This window comes from Arachis ipaensis, chromosome B3, assembly GCF_059453495.1.
Source record: "Arachis ipaensis isolate K30076 ecotype BB chromosome B3, ASM5945349v1, whole genome shotgun sequence".
NCBI classification, from domain to species: Eukaryota; Viridiplantae; Streptophyta; class Magnoliopsida; order Fabales; family Fabaceae; genus Arachis; species Arachis ipaensis.
In genome coordinates, this window is record NC_142438.1 from 123,687,217 (window position 1) to 123,705,354 (window position 18,138).

At 33.1% G+C, this 18,138-nt stretch overlaps 1 protein-coding gene and 1 long non-coding RNA gene across 7 annotated transcripts; one reads left to right on the plus strand and one right to left on the minus strand.

Annotated features, from left to right (window-relative positions):
* Positions 1–6,816: 6,816 nt before the first annotated feature.
* LOC107630909 (uncharacterized) lies at positions 6,817–9,823 on the plus strand. Its single transcript, XR_002359687.2, has 3 exons — positions 6,817–8,378; positions 9,031–9,142; positions 9,383–9,823. It is a non-coding gene; the product is annotated as an uncharacterized LOC107630909 (long non-coding RNA).
* A 1,551-nt stretch (positions 9,824–11,374) lies between these two features.
* Positions 11,375–17,658, minus strand: DGK2 (diacylglycerol kinase 2). Of its 6 annotated transcripts, XM_021119268.2 has the most exons (10): positions 17,441–17,556; positions 17,290–17,333; positions 16,965–17,029; positions 15,462–16,615; positions 14,295–14,670; positions 14,146–14,222; positions 13,705–13,824; positions 13,430–13,594; positions 12,658–12,795; positions 11,375–11,916 (listed from the first exon to the last, which is right to left on the minus strand). In XM_021119268.2, exons 4-10 carry the CDS (start codon positions 16,533–16,535, stop codon positions 11,764–11,766), a joined length of 2,103 nt encoding a protein of 700 aa, XP_020974927.1. In that variant the 5' UTR covers positions 16,536–16,615; positions 16,965–17,029; positions 17,290–17,333; positions 17,441–17,556; the 3' UTR covers positions 11,375–11,763. The 6 variants fall into 6 exon arrangements, with proteins under 6 accessions (XP_020974927.1, XP_088365783.1, XP_016189681.1 ...); XM_088509657.1 differs by lacking the exon at positions 17,290–17,333 and having other exon boundaries at positions 16,965–17,023; positions 17,441–17,639; XM_016334195.3 differs by lacking the exon at positions 17,290–17,333 and having other exon boundaries at positions 17,441–17,589.
* Between the last annotated feature and the right edge of the window lie 480 nt (positions 17,659–18,138).

Consider the following 18,138-nt stretch of genomic DNA (forward strand, 5'->3'; position numbering starts at 1 on the left):
CGAGAATGGTTGATGTAGAAGGTAGCTCTGGTAGATCTGCTCTGAATCTGCCAACTAGCATGATAAAAGGAAGTTCTAGTGCCATTCCAACTAGTCACGAGGCTACTACCCATGTTTCGTTTCCATCATTTACAGCAGATTTATTCGTTCAAGCAGATAATGCTGATGACTTGGGTGATGTGCATACTTTCGGAGAACTTGCAGCTACAATGAGAGCAGCACCTGTATTGGATGGTGCACCAAAATTCATGGAGGTCAGAGATAGGGATCCACTAGCCGAGGCTATAGGCGATGATGGGTTGGATTCGAAACCACCCATTATTGGTGATAATACCGACAACGAGGAAGACACAACACGTATCAGAAGATCACAAGCTCAATCAAGCTCCCAGACACAACAGTACCCTCCACACTTCTCTAATTTGGATCTTGAGGCAATGAATCAATCAGTATTTTCAGATCAACAACTCCTTACTATTCATAGAGACGGGCCTGGTATGCTTGGCACAAACGAATTTCAAATTGGCCAGCGGTTCCAAAGCAAAGAGGAAGCTGGGTTGACAGTAAAGAGTTACAATATTTGTCGGGGTGTTGAGTATAAAGTGTTTGAATTCAATCAATTGAAGTATCATAAAAATTGTGTATAGTTTGGGAATGGATGTAATTGGCTGATACGTGTGACTATGCGGCAGAGGAAAGGCTACTGGGAAGTTAGAAAGTACAATGGGTTGCACACATGTCTTGCAACATAGATATCCACCGATCACAGGCAGCCTGATTATCATGTCATCTGTGCATCAATTCTATCATTGGTCATGGCAAATACATTAATCTCCGTGAATGTATTGCAGAATGTGGTCTCATCAAAATTTGCTTTCAAGCCCAATTATCAGAAGGTGTAGATGGCTAAGCAGTAGACAATTGCACAGATATATAGAGATTGGGAAGAATCTTACAACCTGATTCCGAGGTGGATAATCAAGGTTCAGATATATATGCCTGGCACTATAGTAGTGTTGCGTACTTCACTTGTTAGGGCTGGTAATATGGTTGATGGAATGATGGTATTTTTTCTTGATTGTTTTGGATGTTTCCTCTATATGTCACTACAAGAAAAATGTTAAATACCATCAAATTTAGCGTCGGAGATTAGCAGCGGATTTACCGACGAATTTATCGGTGAATCTGACAATAAATTTGTCGAATAAAAAGATTACCATCGGATTTGAATTTTTTATGGTAACTTTGCCGGTAATAATCACTACAAGAAAAATGTTGAATACCGTCGGATTTAACGTCGGACATTAGCGGTGGGTTTACCGATGGATTTACCAGCGGATTTGGTAATAAATTTGCCGAGTAAAAAATCAAATTTGGCTTTACGACGGTAAATTCGTCGGTAATAATTGGAGGAAGAAAAAAGAAAAATTGGCGCGATCATTATCGTCAGATTTACCAGCGGATAAATCCGACAGTAATCCAAATTAGTGAAACGCTGCGTTTTGGTCATTCGCAAAGCATTACCGTCGAATTTATCTACCGGTAAATCCGACGACCAATGGTAATCTTGTCCTAAATTCGAATCGTGAACCCTCTCCCCTCATTTCTGAACTACTCACTCTCTCTATCCTTCTCCTTTCTCTCCCTCCCTCCCTCCCTCTCTTTCCCCCACAAACCACCTCCGGCAGCTCCTCCACCACCATCGGCCACCACCAACAGCGTTTAAAGACTGTGGACTCCTTTTGTTGCGTTGGTCGTTCTATCGCCGCCATTTTTGTCGCTCCGCCACTGCTGCTGCCACCACTGCTTCTATCGTTGTCACCGTTGCTCCTTGTGTCGCCAGAGCTGGCTCCTTCCTCTCCCTCTAGGTATGTTGTCCTTTTTCTTGTTCCTACTATTTTTTTAAATTTATTTAAAAATATTCTAAACCCTAATTTATCTAATTTTAATTTGTTATGTATTAGAAAATTTGTAATTAGGATATTTGTATTAGAGATTTAACTATTTTTCAGATTTAATTCATGTATTAATTTAGATTTAGGATTTTTTTTAAATTCTGTTTTGATTATTCTATGTTTGAACTTTTGTTTATGATTTTGATTTTGAATTTTGTTTTGATAATTCTGTATTTATTATTCTAATTTTTGTTTATTGTTTTATTTCTGTTTATTATTTTGCAAATGTAAGGTCCCCAACTGTATTGTTCTAATTTCTGTTCTTAATTAGTTGATTGTTGTTAATTATCTGAGTTAATATTAATTTATTTATTTTTTAAGTTAATTATTGACTTATTATTTATTATTATTAATTTTTTAAGTTTATTATTATTTGAGTTAATTATTTTCTGAACTAATTAGTTAATTATTGTTAATTGTCAGAGTTAATCTTAACTTATTTATTTTTTGAGTTAATTATTGATTTAAGTTATGTTTCTGGATTAATGATGGCTGAATGTCAATTAGTATGTGATGTGGCTAGTTGATTGATTTTGTATATGGTTGTATTTGACTGATGTTATAGATTTTAGATTTGGTGAATAGATCTGCAAAGTTTTTATGGTTTGGATGCTTTTGATGTTTGCTTGGTTTTAGTTCGTGTATGGTTTGTGCACTTATGATTGAACGTTAATAGTGATGGTGTAGATTTTTTGTTTTAAGTTCTTTATTGGACTCTCTTTGGTTGTTGTAGATTTCTACAAAATAACAACTTGACAAGTCAAGTTTCATCAAACTTATTAATTGAAGAACCAGGATTGAACCTTGGGTAACTAATAAATTTATTTATTTTGCAATGTTTAGAATTGTCTCAGATGATTAATATTAATAATAGTTGACAATGAAATATTTATTGGTTATGATGAATTGGTGTTTGATTTGGATATTGTATTGGCTTAATTTACGATAATGTATGGTTGATGTTGTGAACGATAAATTAGTTAATTATTAATATCATAAATAGTTTGCTATGGTTGATTTTTTATGTAATGTAATAGTATTTGTATAGCCTAATCTCTAATGCTCATCAATATTGCTCTTGCGATTTCTAATTTAATATTGTTCAATTTTTTTAATTGAGGGTTTTATGCATTTTAAATATGACTTTTCTGTTTAATTGAATTCTTTTTTTTAATAATAAAGTTTGATATTTAAACTTTTTTGTGAATTTTCAACTAAAAATTATTAAATTGTTAGTTTAGAAATTATTAGAATTAAATATTTAAAATTATATATTAAATTTTTAAATAAATTTAAAAAAAATTAAAATTTAAGTTTACTACCATCGGATTTACGACGGTTAAATCCGACGGTAACTATTAATTTAGTTATTAGTAATAAATAGTATATTACCGTCGGATTTATCGGGGGATAAATCCGATAGTAACAAGCTCTAGAATTTTGCAATTAAAAGTTATATCCGCCGGTAATTAGCGACGGACGAAAAATCCGACGATAAACAATTATCAGCAAGGTTTATACCATCTGATATATTTCGCTGCTAAATCTGACGGTAAATCCAACAATACTCAGCATTTTTCTTGTAGTAAATTGGAGGAAAAAAATTGGTGCGATCATTACCGTCGGATTTAGGGTAAAAAAAATCCAACGGTAAGGTAATTAAATGAAACGCGCCGTTTTGGTCACAGGCTGTACGTTACCGGTGAATTTTTCGACGGTAAATCTACCAGTAAAATTGACCCTTCGTATATATACATGTGATTCACCTAACTCTAGCCGTCACTCCCTCTCTTCTTCAGTTCTTCCTAGTTTCATCTAATGAAACTCTAAGGTAGTAATTCTCTCCAGCCCACCTCTCCTCTCACCGCCGTCGTCCACTATCCCCATCCGCTACCCTTCTATCCCCTCTCTGTCCTGCTCCCCTCGCCATCTTCGTCGCATCAGCGTCACCGTCTTCATCACCGTCTTCTTTGTCTCTCTTCATCGCTGTCTAGAAGGAGAGCCGTCTTCGCCGTTGCAAATTTTAGGTGTGTATATGGATTACTTTATTCTAACTTTCAAGTTCGGGATATTAAGAATGTCTTGAAATCATTTGTCAGTTGTAAATTATTCCTTCTTCTATTTAGTATTAAAAATGTGTAGTATTGCTTGCTGTTCCTAATTGTTCAAATAGAAGATAGTTAATTCAATAAGTTTATTTTTTTTATTAGAGATGTTATGATGGTTATTTTTTGTTGGAAATCAATTATCTTTTTTCTTATTGTAGTCTGAAACTAATATGATTAGAGTGGTATCATGGTAGTATTAGTTCAAAAGAATGCAACCATATTCAAGAATTGTTTACTTTCAACAAGATGAGAGTGGTAAGATAAAAATTTTTGTTCTGATTTCCAGTTTTGTTCTAATTTTTGTTCTAATTTTCAGTTTGTTCCAATTTTTAACTACTGTATTTATTGCAGAAAATTGTGCTCCTTATCATCACTCTATTAGAAACTAGTTGATTTTTTTTCTTCTTTGATTATGTATTATAATGGAAGATGTATAGAAAAAAATCATGAGATTATGATTTTAGATTATCATTAATATGTTTAGTATTTGGATATGTTTTGTTGTTTTAAGAATGTTTGATATTTGGATATGTGTAGAATATGATGAACATGTGATGTGTGAATTTGAATTAAAATTTTTAACCGATGAAAACTCAAAATATTTTTCCAGTGGCATTCGGGTTAGTCGAGGGCGAGAACACAGATTCATGAAAGTTTTTCCTAAGTCGCCTTCGTTAGCACATGACTCCGCAACTTGGCATTCTAGTTATCTCTTAGTGCCACACAATCAAGGCTGCCTTGGTTGCCAAAGATAGTGGGTGGCTCTCATCGATCGCACATCGTGAATTATGTGCAAGACACATAACTGCTAATTTTGCGTTAAACTTCAAATCTAAAGATGCACGAAAGATTCTTGTGAATACAGCATATACAAAGACTGAAGTACAGGAGCATCAATATTATATAGATATCTTGAAGTAAGAAGACCCGACAATAGTTGATTGGTGCAACAGGATCGAATTAGAGTTGTGGACACAACATCGCGATAGCAGCCGTTGATAGGGTCATATGACAACCAACACTTTTGAGTGAATTAATGTCATCCTAAAGGGTATACGTAACCTACCCATAGGTTCACTTGTTAAGTCAATATATAGAAAATTCATAATGATAAGCATTAAATTTAGGAAAAAAAGGTATATGAACTAGTGCAGTATAAACCTCATTCATGAAACAAACTGACCTGGATGCAAGCGGCTAGAAAATGGTGTCAAACCTTCTGGGTCTGAATATGGGAAACCTCCAAAATATTCAAGATTACAGTAATGCTAGTGGCCACTAGGTTCTTAATATTTTGGTTAGCAATTCTGCAAAGACACTTATACTACCAGGACAAAGTGGCCGAATTCCAGGTATACTTGCCCCTAGCTTGTGTTTTAGGTAGAAAACATGTAACTCTTCTTATCTTGGAACGAGTTACGTTTAACTTGGAAAGTTCAGGATTCTGGAATAATTTATGTGTATTTTTTTTAAAGACTTTTATGCATAAATCATTCTAGGATATAGCATTTAATATATTATCTAATCACACAACCCTAGAACGATTTATATATTAATAAGAATAGGAAATTCACATTTTAAAAATTTGTTTAGAAAATTCTGGTAATAATCATTCTTTATTTTATTTATAAAAAGTCTTCTAATATTTTTTATTATAAAATATTTTTTCAATCATTTTAGATATATACTAGAATTAGCTACTATAAAATATAAAATAAATATTATATATATATATATATATATATATATATATATATATATATATATATATATATATATAACGACTTATTTTTGTAGTTGATTTTAATATATAAATAGTATTTTTATTTTTTATTATATATAATTTTTGTCTTATTTAAAGAGACAAAATAAAAATGCGAAAAAATCTTATATAATATAAATCACATTTTATAAAATCAATTAACAAAAAAAGTAAAAAATATATTTTCTCCTATTGTGAGAGACTGAGAGATACATTTCACAATACTATTTTTAATTCTAATCTGCCATTTTATCAAAATTATGTATTTAAATCTTTTTAAATAATAAATTTTAAAATGAATTATATTTAATAAATGTAAAAATATACAATTAAAATTTGTGTAAAAATATTTTATATCGTAGAATTAAATTCTTTTAATAATACAATCAATTACATGTATTAGAGTAAAATGTTTTATATAATCCACCCTTTAGTACAGTAGTAACAGTTTTCTTGTGAGCTTGTAAATAACTAATGATAAAGCTCTAATAAAATTTTCTAGCTATATCCAAAATGGTACCATTCTCACGAAAATGTTCTAGAAAAAAAAAATCAGCTAAAAAAATTTGAAGTTTTGTTATTTTATATTTTTTAATTAAATTTTATCTTATTTTATATTATTTAATTAACATTGAAATAATTCGTTAGTATTATATTTAATTATAAATATTATATATATAAAATAATTTTACATATGTAATCACATGAATGATCATTAAAAAAATTATAATTAAATAATTATATAAAATATTTTAAAAATTAAAATTAAATTAGAGAGTGTTACCAGAAATCTAGAATTATTAAGACATGCATATAATTAAACTAATTATGTATAAAGACAAAGGAAGTTGTATGCAGGAGGTATGTACAGTACAGCAGCACCGTGATTGTATATAAAAGCAAGTGAAGGCATTAAAATGTAACATGTAAATGGGAGGGAGGTTCATGAAACAACTACACCAGGTCCAGGTTTGTTATCCATAACCAAGATACTCCTATTTATATAATATGATCCAATTCTCTCATCACACTATAACGGCTATCATCAATTAGGGTATATAGGCCAATTAAGGAGGAGCAAGTAAAACTTGCAGGCATAACCGCTGTAAGATCTCAATGAATATATAATATAATATTATTAGTTTCCCCATATATACTACTTATTAAGCTACTATGCATGGTATCTATACTATTATGTATGTATGTATGTATGTATGTATGTATAATAAGAGGTGCCATGACATTATCTAATTCAGCCATGAGGATAGTTTAATAGGTGGTGTGGTGTCCCAGAAGAAATATGAAGGTAGGTAGAGAGAGTAATATATAGTATGCGAATAATAAAGGGCATGGTACAGTTAGAGGGTAGATTGAAAGTGGGGATCACAATAATAATAGTAATAATAAGGCAATGATGAAAGACCCAAGACTTGCATTGAGACTTGCTTCTATGTCTCTGTACTATGTCACTATGCTGTGTGCTTTTGAATACTCATTTTGTCTTGTTCCTTCTCATCTCCATGCAACGCCTCCTCCTACACAGTAACGCCTCGGTTGCTCCACCGTACCACCACCACAACCACCACCACATAATAAATTTCCAATGTGTTTCTGACTTTATTACCTGGAAACAAACAAATCATGCTTGGACAGTACTAGTATAGTGGACTTTATTTTATCCTTTAATTTATTTTGTTTTTTATAATTCAAGTCACACATGCAAAAAACTAAAAACAGGTTAATGTAGTGTTAAATTTATTTCTCTTCCGTTAATAAGATGATATGGATAGATTTAATTAAGGTCGGTGTAGATGAACGAATATGGTAAATAATATTTCAACGCAATAAGGAACGCTTTGCTTTGGTTATGTTTGTGGTATGTTTGTTTATTTTATTTTATAATAATATACATGTCGTGATGATGTAAGTTATTAGTGTAAAGTAAACACCGTTTTGCATAACCTAATTTTGGAACATGAGTGGTAACTAAAAAGCACCATTATTAGTGTGAGTCAGTGCTTTTTTCTCTCTCTTTCATTCATTGACTCACACATGTGTGTATATATAAAGAAGCAAAGAGTGGGTTAGGGTTTAGAGAGGATGAGTTGGTGGTTGAGGGGAATGTTGGCTGGCTCGAGGCTTCAATTTGGTTTGGGCTTCGGACCAGGCTTCATTCCTCTCAAACTAACTAAACTCCATCATTATATTCTTCTTCTTCTTCTTCTTCATGAGGGAGGTGGTGGCTGCTTCTGCTGCAAAGGTTAAGGTTGAGAGGAATGTTGTCTGGCTCGAGAGGTCTTATTAGCTTCATGAATTGTTTGATTTGATGATGATTAGTCAAAGTGTCTAATAATCTCGGACCAGGCTTCATTCCCCCCATCCAACCTTTGCTATATGCTTCTGCTTGCTTTCACTTTCTTTTTAATGTTAAGTTCCTCTTTTGCAACCTCCAAGTTTTCCAAATTAATTATAATATCTTTCACTCCAACGGAAAATAAAATGAACTGGCAAGTGAGCCAAAACAATGCACATCAAGGCAGAACAAGTTGAAAGGTAGCTCAGACTTTATTTTCCATTATTGTTCTAATAATGATGATAGATATCTATCACTACTGCTTCTGTAAGTTATGCTTCAAGATTGCAGCAGTGAATTATTATTGTAAGGTTCTTGGAGCATGCTTTTCTTTTCTTCATTAGCTTTTGCCCTCAATTTTCAAGCAATTGAGAAAGTACAGCTTAACATACATGATGGTTTTATTAGTAACCTATTTTAGAAAAACAAAGGGATCGAGTTTATTAGATTTAGATATAACTAAGCTGAAATCACCCAAACTGAAAGAGAGACAAGTAATCAAGTATATGCTTAAAATGTGTCTTGTTTTCTGCTATATATCTATGTATGTTAATTCATGATTAAGATAGATATATAAAAATGTGAAATAGTAGTAGTAGCTTTGTCTCCGGGCCCCGAGGAATGTTTAGCTTATTTCACGTGGACAAGAAAGCCACTGAAGCCATCAACAGTATCCTAACATATATACATACATCAGATGTGAAATTCTTTCTTTTTCTAATCTATCTTCCTTTTCTACCACTAGCTATATAGCTAATAGCTTCTATATACTTACTGACTCTCTCTCTCTCTCTCTTCTTCCAAGTCCTTTCACCTTTATTTGCTTGTTTAGCTTTTTAACCCGTTTTTCAGGCTCTTCTGCATCGTGAAAAGTATAGTGATTTGAAGGGAACCTGCTTACATACATTCAACTGCGAAAGAAAAAAGGCATCATTTTCATCAATCTGAATGCAATGTACTTCAGGTAAATTAAACAGATACCCACCCCGTAAAGCACCAACTAGCCAGCTAGCTAGTAATACTAATACTAATACGGTTCTTCATTCATATATCCTTTATTATTTTTTAAATAACTACATTATTATTATTGTTATTGTTATGATATCCAATATCGATAGATATAATTAAATAAATATGATGTGAGGTCACTTGTTTAGTTTAAGTTAATGTAGTACTGGATTTATTATTATATCTTGTTGTGCAGCGAAAATGGCAGTGAGGAGTATTAATTTAATTGATGATGCCCTAGTTGCTGCAGAGGCATATCTATTAAGGAAATTGATGAGTTATGAATGAAAGAAATTAAAGAAAGAGATGAGAGATAGATCAGATGTGCTGGAACGGTTAACGAGAAGAAGAAGAAGAAGAAGCAATGGATTCTATCAATGACATAGATGTAGCAGAAGATGCATCTAAGATCACTGACTCAAGAGGTCGATGCATGATGATGCAAAACTAAACATGGAAAGAAGAGAAAGAGACGAGACATCATGGTTTTCTTTCTCTTCTCTTCTCTTCTTTTCTAAGTATATATGTAAGAAGGTGTATTTTAGTGTAATGTAATAATGGAGCTTTTAAAGTTGTTGAAAATTCAGGAACCATCTTCGGAAACAGCTTCGATCAGCAATATCAACTTCTTCCTCCACCTTTTCATCTTTTGGCATTTCGATTTTCGAAAGAGAGAGAGAGAGAGAGAGAGAGAGTAAATTAATGCAGAGACTATCTGACGTTTTCTTCTTCTTGGGAAACGAAACTCATGAGCTCAGAGGAAGAAGACGCAGTAGCTCTTAGCTAATGTCGCAAGTGATGATGCTCATCTCACAAATAATCAAACTACATTAGTTAACAAATTCGGTATAATAAGCTTGGAATAGTAATACTATTTTTTTTTTTTAGAAAAAATTGTTTAGATTATCACGCCTTAATTTATATTTTGATTATTTTCCATGCTACCTTCGGTCTTCATATTTTGGAAATCGTGACTTGTATCTTTATGCCTTTTCTGTTTGTACTTTTTATTATTAGATATTTCAGTAATAATATATATATTTTTGTAGTAGGCCATACTCAAATGCATTACGAGTCCCTGCAATTATTTTACACCTTATTTTCTTCTGTTGTGTTTGACGTTATATTTTTGCTTCTAAACAAAGCTGCTGCTTCTTTCAATGTAATTGGATTCTTGACTTCCAAGCAAAATTAGTTATATTGCTATTACATTTTTTTTGAAAGAAATTTGATGCTATCATGTTATCCTTTCCGACTATGTAAGATATAATGTATGGTAAAGAAAACAAAACGTGTTCTAGAAATAACTTTATGTATCACACACAAGAGACAAAGGTAGAGACCAGAGACCAGTGAATAAGCAAACCAGTTTGTTATGTTGTTTCATGCAATGTTTTTGATTTTGATGGAACATAGAAACTAAAGGAAGGACCAATAACGATCGACCAATTCAAGATTAATAAACGCGTTAGGTCGACGTTTGCATGGCACATGATGACATGACACAGATGCCGTAGTTATTTGTTTGGCTTAAACTTTGAGGATGAAGATTTATATGCATTTGTGGATGAAAAAAAGGACCTAATATTTATAATATCTAAAATTACATACTTATTATATTTAATATTGCCTCCAATCTTAGGCATTACATCCATGCATCACACACTCACCACAACACACTCAACACACACTACATGGATACATAAGCATTTGAACTCGAGTGCAGCTTGCAAGAGGCACATAAGCATGCTATCTGTGCTAGGCCCCCACTGCATCTATTTATTTTAGATATAATTAATAAATATAAAATAAAATAATTTTGGATTGATTTTTTTTTGGTCACTCAAACATTTTTGAAAAAAAAGGACATTGAGATCACTGTGGCCCACAGAACATGCCTCCAATAAATATTAATAAAAGATCACACGATTCCTGAGCCGTGACTAATTAATTACTTGAGCTTCTGCAACTTAGAAACGAAGAACTTCGTTCCAATTCGAACATGTGTTTGCCCCCTTAACAAATTGACAGAATGACAGCTACGCCGAGTTAACGCCACTTGATGAATGTGAACCGCAAGAAGGATTTAAGGGCATCATTATGAACCATACGTGTAATAATAACTTCCGTCGTAAGAGCAATTTATTGTTTTAACAAGAATTGCACTCATTCCATTTTAAAATGCTAGTAGACTAGTAATACTTAATTATCATATCATAATTTTAATCAACGGTAATGTTACGTTCATCAAAGAAAAACTATTGTCAACAAATGCACGATTCTTGTTTAGAAGTTAATGAGAGGACCTAGCAAATCAACGTTAAAGGCCGAAAAAATTAGAGGAGGGCCTTTCTGGCTTGAAGATATGTTACACTGGGTTAGAAATATACACAGCTTGACAAAAATAAGAAATAACCAAGCCGCCGTACAATTTTCACTCTCGTCTATTAGCTGCTGCTTTGTGGAACTATATCATTTCTCTGTATCTCTGATAGTTACCAAAAATTGCTCCCATAATAAAGGGATTAAAGGGTGGGAAAATACCCATTTTATGGGTAACCACATCAACATGGTGAATTAAGAAAGACTGATGGCCATGTCCTGGAGAATAACTTTCTTTTGAGATGCATTGATAATGCCCTTGCACTCGGCATCTAGTAACACCTCCGTCATAATTGCAGCTGCATGCCCTTTCGGGTCATCTTCTGATGTCCTCCTCACCATGAATACCTGAATATAGCAAAATGAAATCCCATGATTTCCACCGTCATACAAAAGTTAATAATTCGATCAGTTTAACTAATCAATCTTCTGGGGAAGTCTTCATCAATACCAATTCTTTCAAATGGGGTGGAATTGGGAGTAGGGAAAGATCAGTTGGAGAGCAAGGGTATTGGAGAATGCATGATGCTCATAATTACATCTACTCTTTTAACACTTACAGTGCTTAACTTGTGCATAATCACAATCTTGTTTTAATCTGCATGTGTTACACTTGCTAGTATTCTTAACTATTGCAGTAGGTATTACAATTTACAAATAGCAGAATGTTAATATAGCCTCTATCAGGCCTAATAATCTTTCTAATTCAAAATCTCGCTTATTAGGGAATGTGACATGTTATGTAATTTACTAGTGAGTGAAATTTTAGATTACAAGGATCTTTCGGCAATTGGCATACCAATTAGGTGGATTTATAATTTCTCGTAAGTAGTAAGCCCCTCTCTCCTTTCTTTATTTCCCATGTGAATATAATACAAACGATTATCTAAATTTTGATTTCTTTCATGAATGACTGGATGAGTTATCACTGGTTTAAACCTAGAAGACTGCGCAGGGTTTATGAGAAAAATGGAGCAACTCAATGTTAACCAGCGGAAGTACTTTCCAAACCCACATATAGGAGGTGTAACATTTAGTAGAAGGATGTGAGAGTCAATTTACTACAAAAATCCTAAAGCGTGCAATTACCTGATCATGATGCGTTATATCTAACGAGCCAGGTTGTAGGATAAATGGTTCCCCGTCAATTTGAACTGGGAAAGGACTTGAAGAGTGTATCTTAATGACTTTACCTTGAGCTAGCCTTCTTGCTTGTGAAAGTCCGACCTATACAACAAATCAATCATTACTATTTAGTAGTTTAACATACATTTGAAAATTTATCTTCCATACATTGCAGAAAATATAAGCATGAAATAATTGTAAAAAGACATGAACCAGTTAATTACAATTGTTTTCTTATATCTAGATGTCATTTTTAAGACAAGGATTCATAAAATAGAAGTTAATATATAAAAAGAAAGAAAGGTTTGTACAATAATGAAGCAATTCATAATTTAAGGATAGTAATAAACTAATAATGGCAAAAACAATTATATAGTGACAATAAACATTTATTTAAGAACAAATTAGATTATCAAATGGAGAAAGATGATAGACTATAATCAACATGAATAAAAACTTCAATTCATTGGATTGAAGTTTTGACTAAAGAAGAATGAGCACGATAACTAGCTTTTTAATGAGTAAAATCTGTGTACATAACTATATTATTAATGATACCTAAATGCATTCACGACATTATTTTATACGTATATGAAAATATGTTCATATAAATTTTTTTTTAAACAGACAAGAGTAAAATAGCTTTATTTATAAGTATGCTTATGTAAATGTATCATCATAAAGACTTGATTTATATTTAAGCGGGGAAAATAAAGGTCGTTAGATTATACCAGACCTGAAGTTTCCCTAGGTGCCATGCCCCACAAACAGATACCACCTCAAGCATTTTGTCATGCATGGATTGAAGACTAAAATCATCATCATGCTCAGTATCATTTTGCCAAAGATCTACTCCACCCATGTAGCTCCCAATATTGAGCACGATTAAGCCCTCTGCATCCTGCATGAAGAAGAATTAATAAATGATGATTTACATATAAATTTGGACAATATTCTTAACGTTAATTAATGACTTAAATGTGAAAATAAGTCTTAGTATCAGTAATTCACCTTAGGAATCTCAATGTCTATACCATCAACTTCAAGCCATACTTGCCATGGCAAGTCAGCACATGTTCGGTCCATAATATCTCTTGCTCCTTCTTTGGCATATCTCAATTTATTAACAAACTGAAAATATATACATTATGAAGGTTTTTAACCTGGAAAAATTAACAAAAATATAGCCAAGATTTTTAATGAAGAAGAGCTAGCATGAAACATATAATTTTGAAATTCTTGAGCTAAAGCTTATCGATGTAGTGGTATGCACCAGCACTATAATTTTATTGTTGAATCTCTAAAATGGTAGGTTAAAGAAGGTGCGCTTAAACCAAACTAGACATTGTCATGCATGGTCTAACATGAATAAATATTTCAATTTGATAAATTACTATCAAGGATGGAAGAATATGTTCCGGTAAAAATAAAAGGGGAAGGGGAAATATCTACCAGACTGGAAAACTTTTCTGGATTTATCTGTCTTGTAACATGAAATTCATATGCAACCTTTGCATCACATCCAATCCCTATAAAAATCAGTTCACAGATGTCAGTTACTTACAGAATCGCCCTAGACAGTATTTGTTGCAGAGATATACCTAGATAGTTCATCATAGATTTAGTTTTCACTTTGTTTGGGTTTCCCTCAGAGTTCTCTTCTGTAATTTTAACTTCCCAGCGATCCAGCATGGTTACTGCTGCAATGTTAATGTCATTCAGAAGAGTGGTCAACCCACCCTGTCCATCAAGTGCAGAGAAGCCTCTTCCCCAATTCAGTACCCTGGACAAATCATTTCCAGTTCCAAGTGGAAGTATTGCAACAGGAGGAGGTGACTCAAAATTCAGTCTTGCTATAGACTCAAGGACCCATGCAACAGTGCCATCCCCACCGCATACTAACACTCTAAAATATCGCACACTTTTAAACATTTCCAGTCCCACCTCAGGACCTTGAGAAGCACTCAATTCAAATATCTACAGGAGAAAAATAGCCAAACCAGAAACATCCAACGGGACAAAGATATGAAATGAGAAACATGAAATCTATATCCAGACAAGCATTGTTCGTTTACTAGTTTACAGAAGATTGGAAAAAAGAAGACATCAATAATTAGCATGATTGGAGTTTTTAAGTAGGATTTAGTGAGATGTTAATCTTTATAATACAGATATCATATATTTTTACACAGTGCATAAAAAAAAGAACAAGGGATTGATAGGAACCCATATTTGATCAAGCAAACTGGAAGATAGCAATAATAGAAAACATAAAATCTTTTTCCAGGTTCATTTGTATTGAGTTATTCTGCTTAATGCTATTAAGCTAAAAAGCTTAAAAACCTTGTATCTATTCTTTTTATTAGCTTGTCAACAATTTTAAAGAGCAAGAAATACTTAAAACAGCAGCAAAGTATATGCTCTGCTTTAAACCTTTATGAACAGATACATTAAGAAGTATGCTCTAAAGTCTACCTATGAAATCAGGAATTTTATGAATTCAACAGACAGCCACAATGTAATTAATTGGGGAAAAAGAAATTTTAGTGTCTATAATTTATTCATGGCAATATGAAGGGCAACAACCAACAAGGGTTGAATAAAGAAATTTCAACCAATGATCAAACAAACTCCCAAAGCATAACCATATAATCCATGACGACACTGGAGAAGACCTAACAATATATCTCTAACAGGCTTTATGACAGAAGTCAGAGCTTTGACAAAAGGCAATAGCATATTTGTTTATCAAAGAATAATGTAATCACCTGAATAGGATTTAGTAGCATGTTCAATCTCCTTTGAAGAGAAGGCCCAAGCTGCCCACCACTCCTGGCATTAATGAAGACCAAAAGTGGCCTTGCATCGCATGGCAAATCAACCAATGTGTATTTCTTTATTGGATTAGGATTTACTAGAACTCTACCATTGTTCATGCGACGGAAGTCAAAGAGCATCTCATCACCAGACAGGTCCCAATCCTCTATACCATTCAATACATAGTCAAACAATATTGCATCAGTGACCGAGGGGTCACGTGGCTTGCTATTATTACGCGAACTACCTCCATGCTTATTATTGCGATTACGCCGTTTTCTCATCTGACCACGAACGGAAGAGGTTATAATAGAACTCAGTTTTTCTCCTTTTGGATCTTCATCAACTTCTTTGACATAGAGAGGAGAGAGGATAAGTCGCCTCAAAGGACCCAAATCACAAATATCACCAGAATCTTTGACCAATTTATTATGACATTTGACATGAATGAGGCGCTGACACCAGCGACAATGCCACGTAGGGGAAGATTTGACAAATGGAACACCACATGGTTCATCACAGTAAAAACAAAAGGCAGACATCTCATGATATTCATCTGCATTAACCCATCTTTCAGACCAGTGGTGTCGAATGTGGCTAAAACCAGATTGAGCCACACATTTACAATCCTTTGCTGCAAACTGAGAACAGATGAAATGGGCTGCAACACCACAAACAGAGCAACGATGGATAGGAGAACGTTGTGTCATTGTTGAGGTACCTAAGCTATGAGAAGGCCACAGGGAAGTCAAGCAGAAGCAGCAAGTGGATGGCTGCTCCCTGAGAGTAAAATCTTCAACCCACAAGTGCTCTGACAAAGGTACTTTAAACTTCTTCCAAACTTTCTTCTTTGCTCTGGCTGCAGCTTTAATCCATTTCAGGGATGATCTTCTCTGCCACTTGAGAATGCCATATATGACAGCCAAAATTCCAAATGATCCAGTAATCAGCCATCCAAGAATAGATGCCCCAGAAGCATCCAGGCTAGTGAAAAGCCTCAAAAATGAAATCCCCAAATCTATCATGGTGGAACTTATGAACTATTGTCTGATGTCTCTGACTATCCAATTCAAATCAGAAAACACAGGATTTATGTGCACAGAGCCTGGGCAGTTTTTCATACAAATGCCAACCATTACTACAGAATCATACACAAATGAAGCTTATCTCACTGACAACAACAACTAGTCAGAAAATCTAGAATAATTGAGTATGGGCAGCAAAAGTTGATCGGCAGGTCGTAGGGCAGATAAATATAAATCAGAACATGATAGTCGCTTCTTCCGGAAAATCATTGGTCCGAGAGACCCACAGGTAGTTCAAAAGCTTAGTTCAGTGTGAAAACAAAGTAATAAACAACAAAAACAAAAGAAATAAAGTATTCAAGAATAATACAAAAGGAAAAAAATTGAATAGTCAGGGAGGACACATGAACAAACCAAATAAAATCATACCAAGTAAGCTAAGTCTAATTGGAAATCATAATGCTTTCGCTTTCACTTACACCACTTCCCTGCTCCTTAACCATATGCAAAACCAAAAGGCAGAAGCCATTAATTCCAAAGAAAAACTAGCTTCACAATTAAGAAAGTAAAATAATAATAATAATAATAATAATAATAATAATAATAATAATAATAATAATAATAATAATAATAATATAATAGAAAAAGAAAGCATAGGGCAATAAATTGTCGAATGTGTGACGTTAAAGTGGTAAAGTGAATTTAGAAAACAAAGAAGAAAGTAACATAAAAAATGGAGATGAAGAAAAATTACGGTATAATTAGCGAGAATGGAAATGCAGCAGCAAAGGATCGAATCTAGAGATTGAGAAATCGAAGGAACTGAGAAAGACATTCGATCTACGTAACAGAATGAATAAATCAGAGAAGATATATATATAACGTTGATATCAAAATTCACAAACCTGAGAAGGTGTGAAAGAGACGACAGAATATTAATATATACGATTCGGTCACGTGAATCTACGAACGAAGAAGAGGGAGAGAGGAAAGGACAATGGGGAATGAACTCTCCTTTTCCCCCTTCTCTTCTTCTTCTCCTTTCTGTTGCTCCGAATTCAGACGTCTGCATCGATTAAATCGAACTTCCTCAACATGCATTCCAATTCCTCACACCTCATTCATTTATTCTTTATGTTTGTTTGTTTATTTATTTGCGTTATTTTTCATTTCAAAAATTTAAATAATGTTTATTTTTTATTTTTATTTATATTTAATTTGAAGTCCCTTTACTTATATGGGAAGTAAGATTTTATATACATATACCAACCTGTGCTAATATCTTTTTTTTTTTTACCACACGAACTCGCAACCTCTTAATTGAGTATATAATTCTATTAGATACAAATTAAACAAGAGTAATATCAATAACAAAATAATATCTAGTAAATTAATAATAAATATTAATACTCACAATATAATCGAATAATATGAGCTTGTATTATAATTCAAAGCTTGAATATAATACAAAGAAGCTTATTCAATATACAAAAATTGCAACAAAAGCTTTAAATGTATTTTAGGTTATGAAAGATTGTGTGTAAATACAACTTTTTCAGTTTTTCTCCTCTTTTCCTTCCTTTTATAGTGGGTTATTCCCTTT

Bases quoted from the DNA above. Each gene is read 5' to 3' on its own strand.
- DGK2 (XM_016334196.3), bottom strand. From the start codon at position 16,535: ATGATAGATTTGGGGATTTCATTTTTGAGGCTTTTCACTAGCCTGGAT. The intron at 14,671-15,461 runs GTGATTACATTA...TTTCTCCTGTAG, and splicing joins TGCTACTAAATCCTATTCAG to ATATTTGAATTGAGTGCTTC. The intron at 13,825-14,145 runs GTAGATATTTCC...ATATATTTTCAG, and splicing joins CAGAAAAGTTTTCCAGTCTG to TTTGTTAATAAATTGAGATA.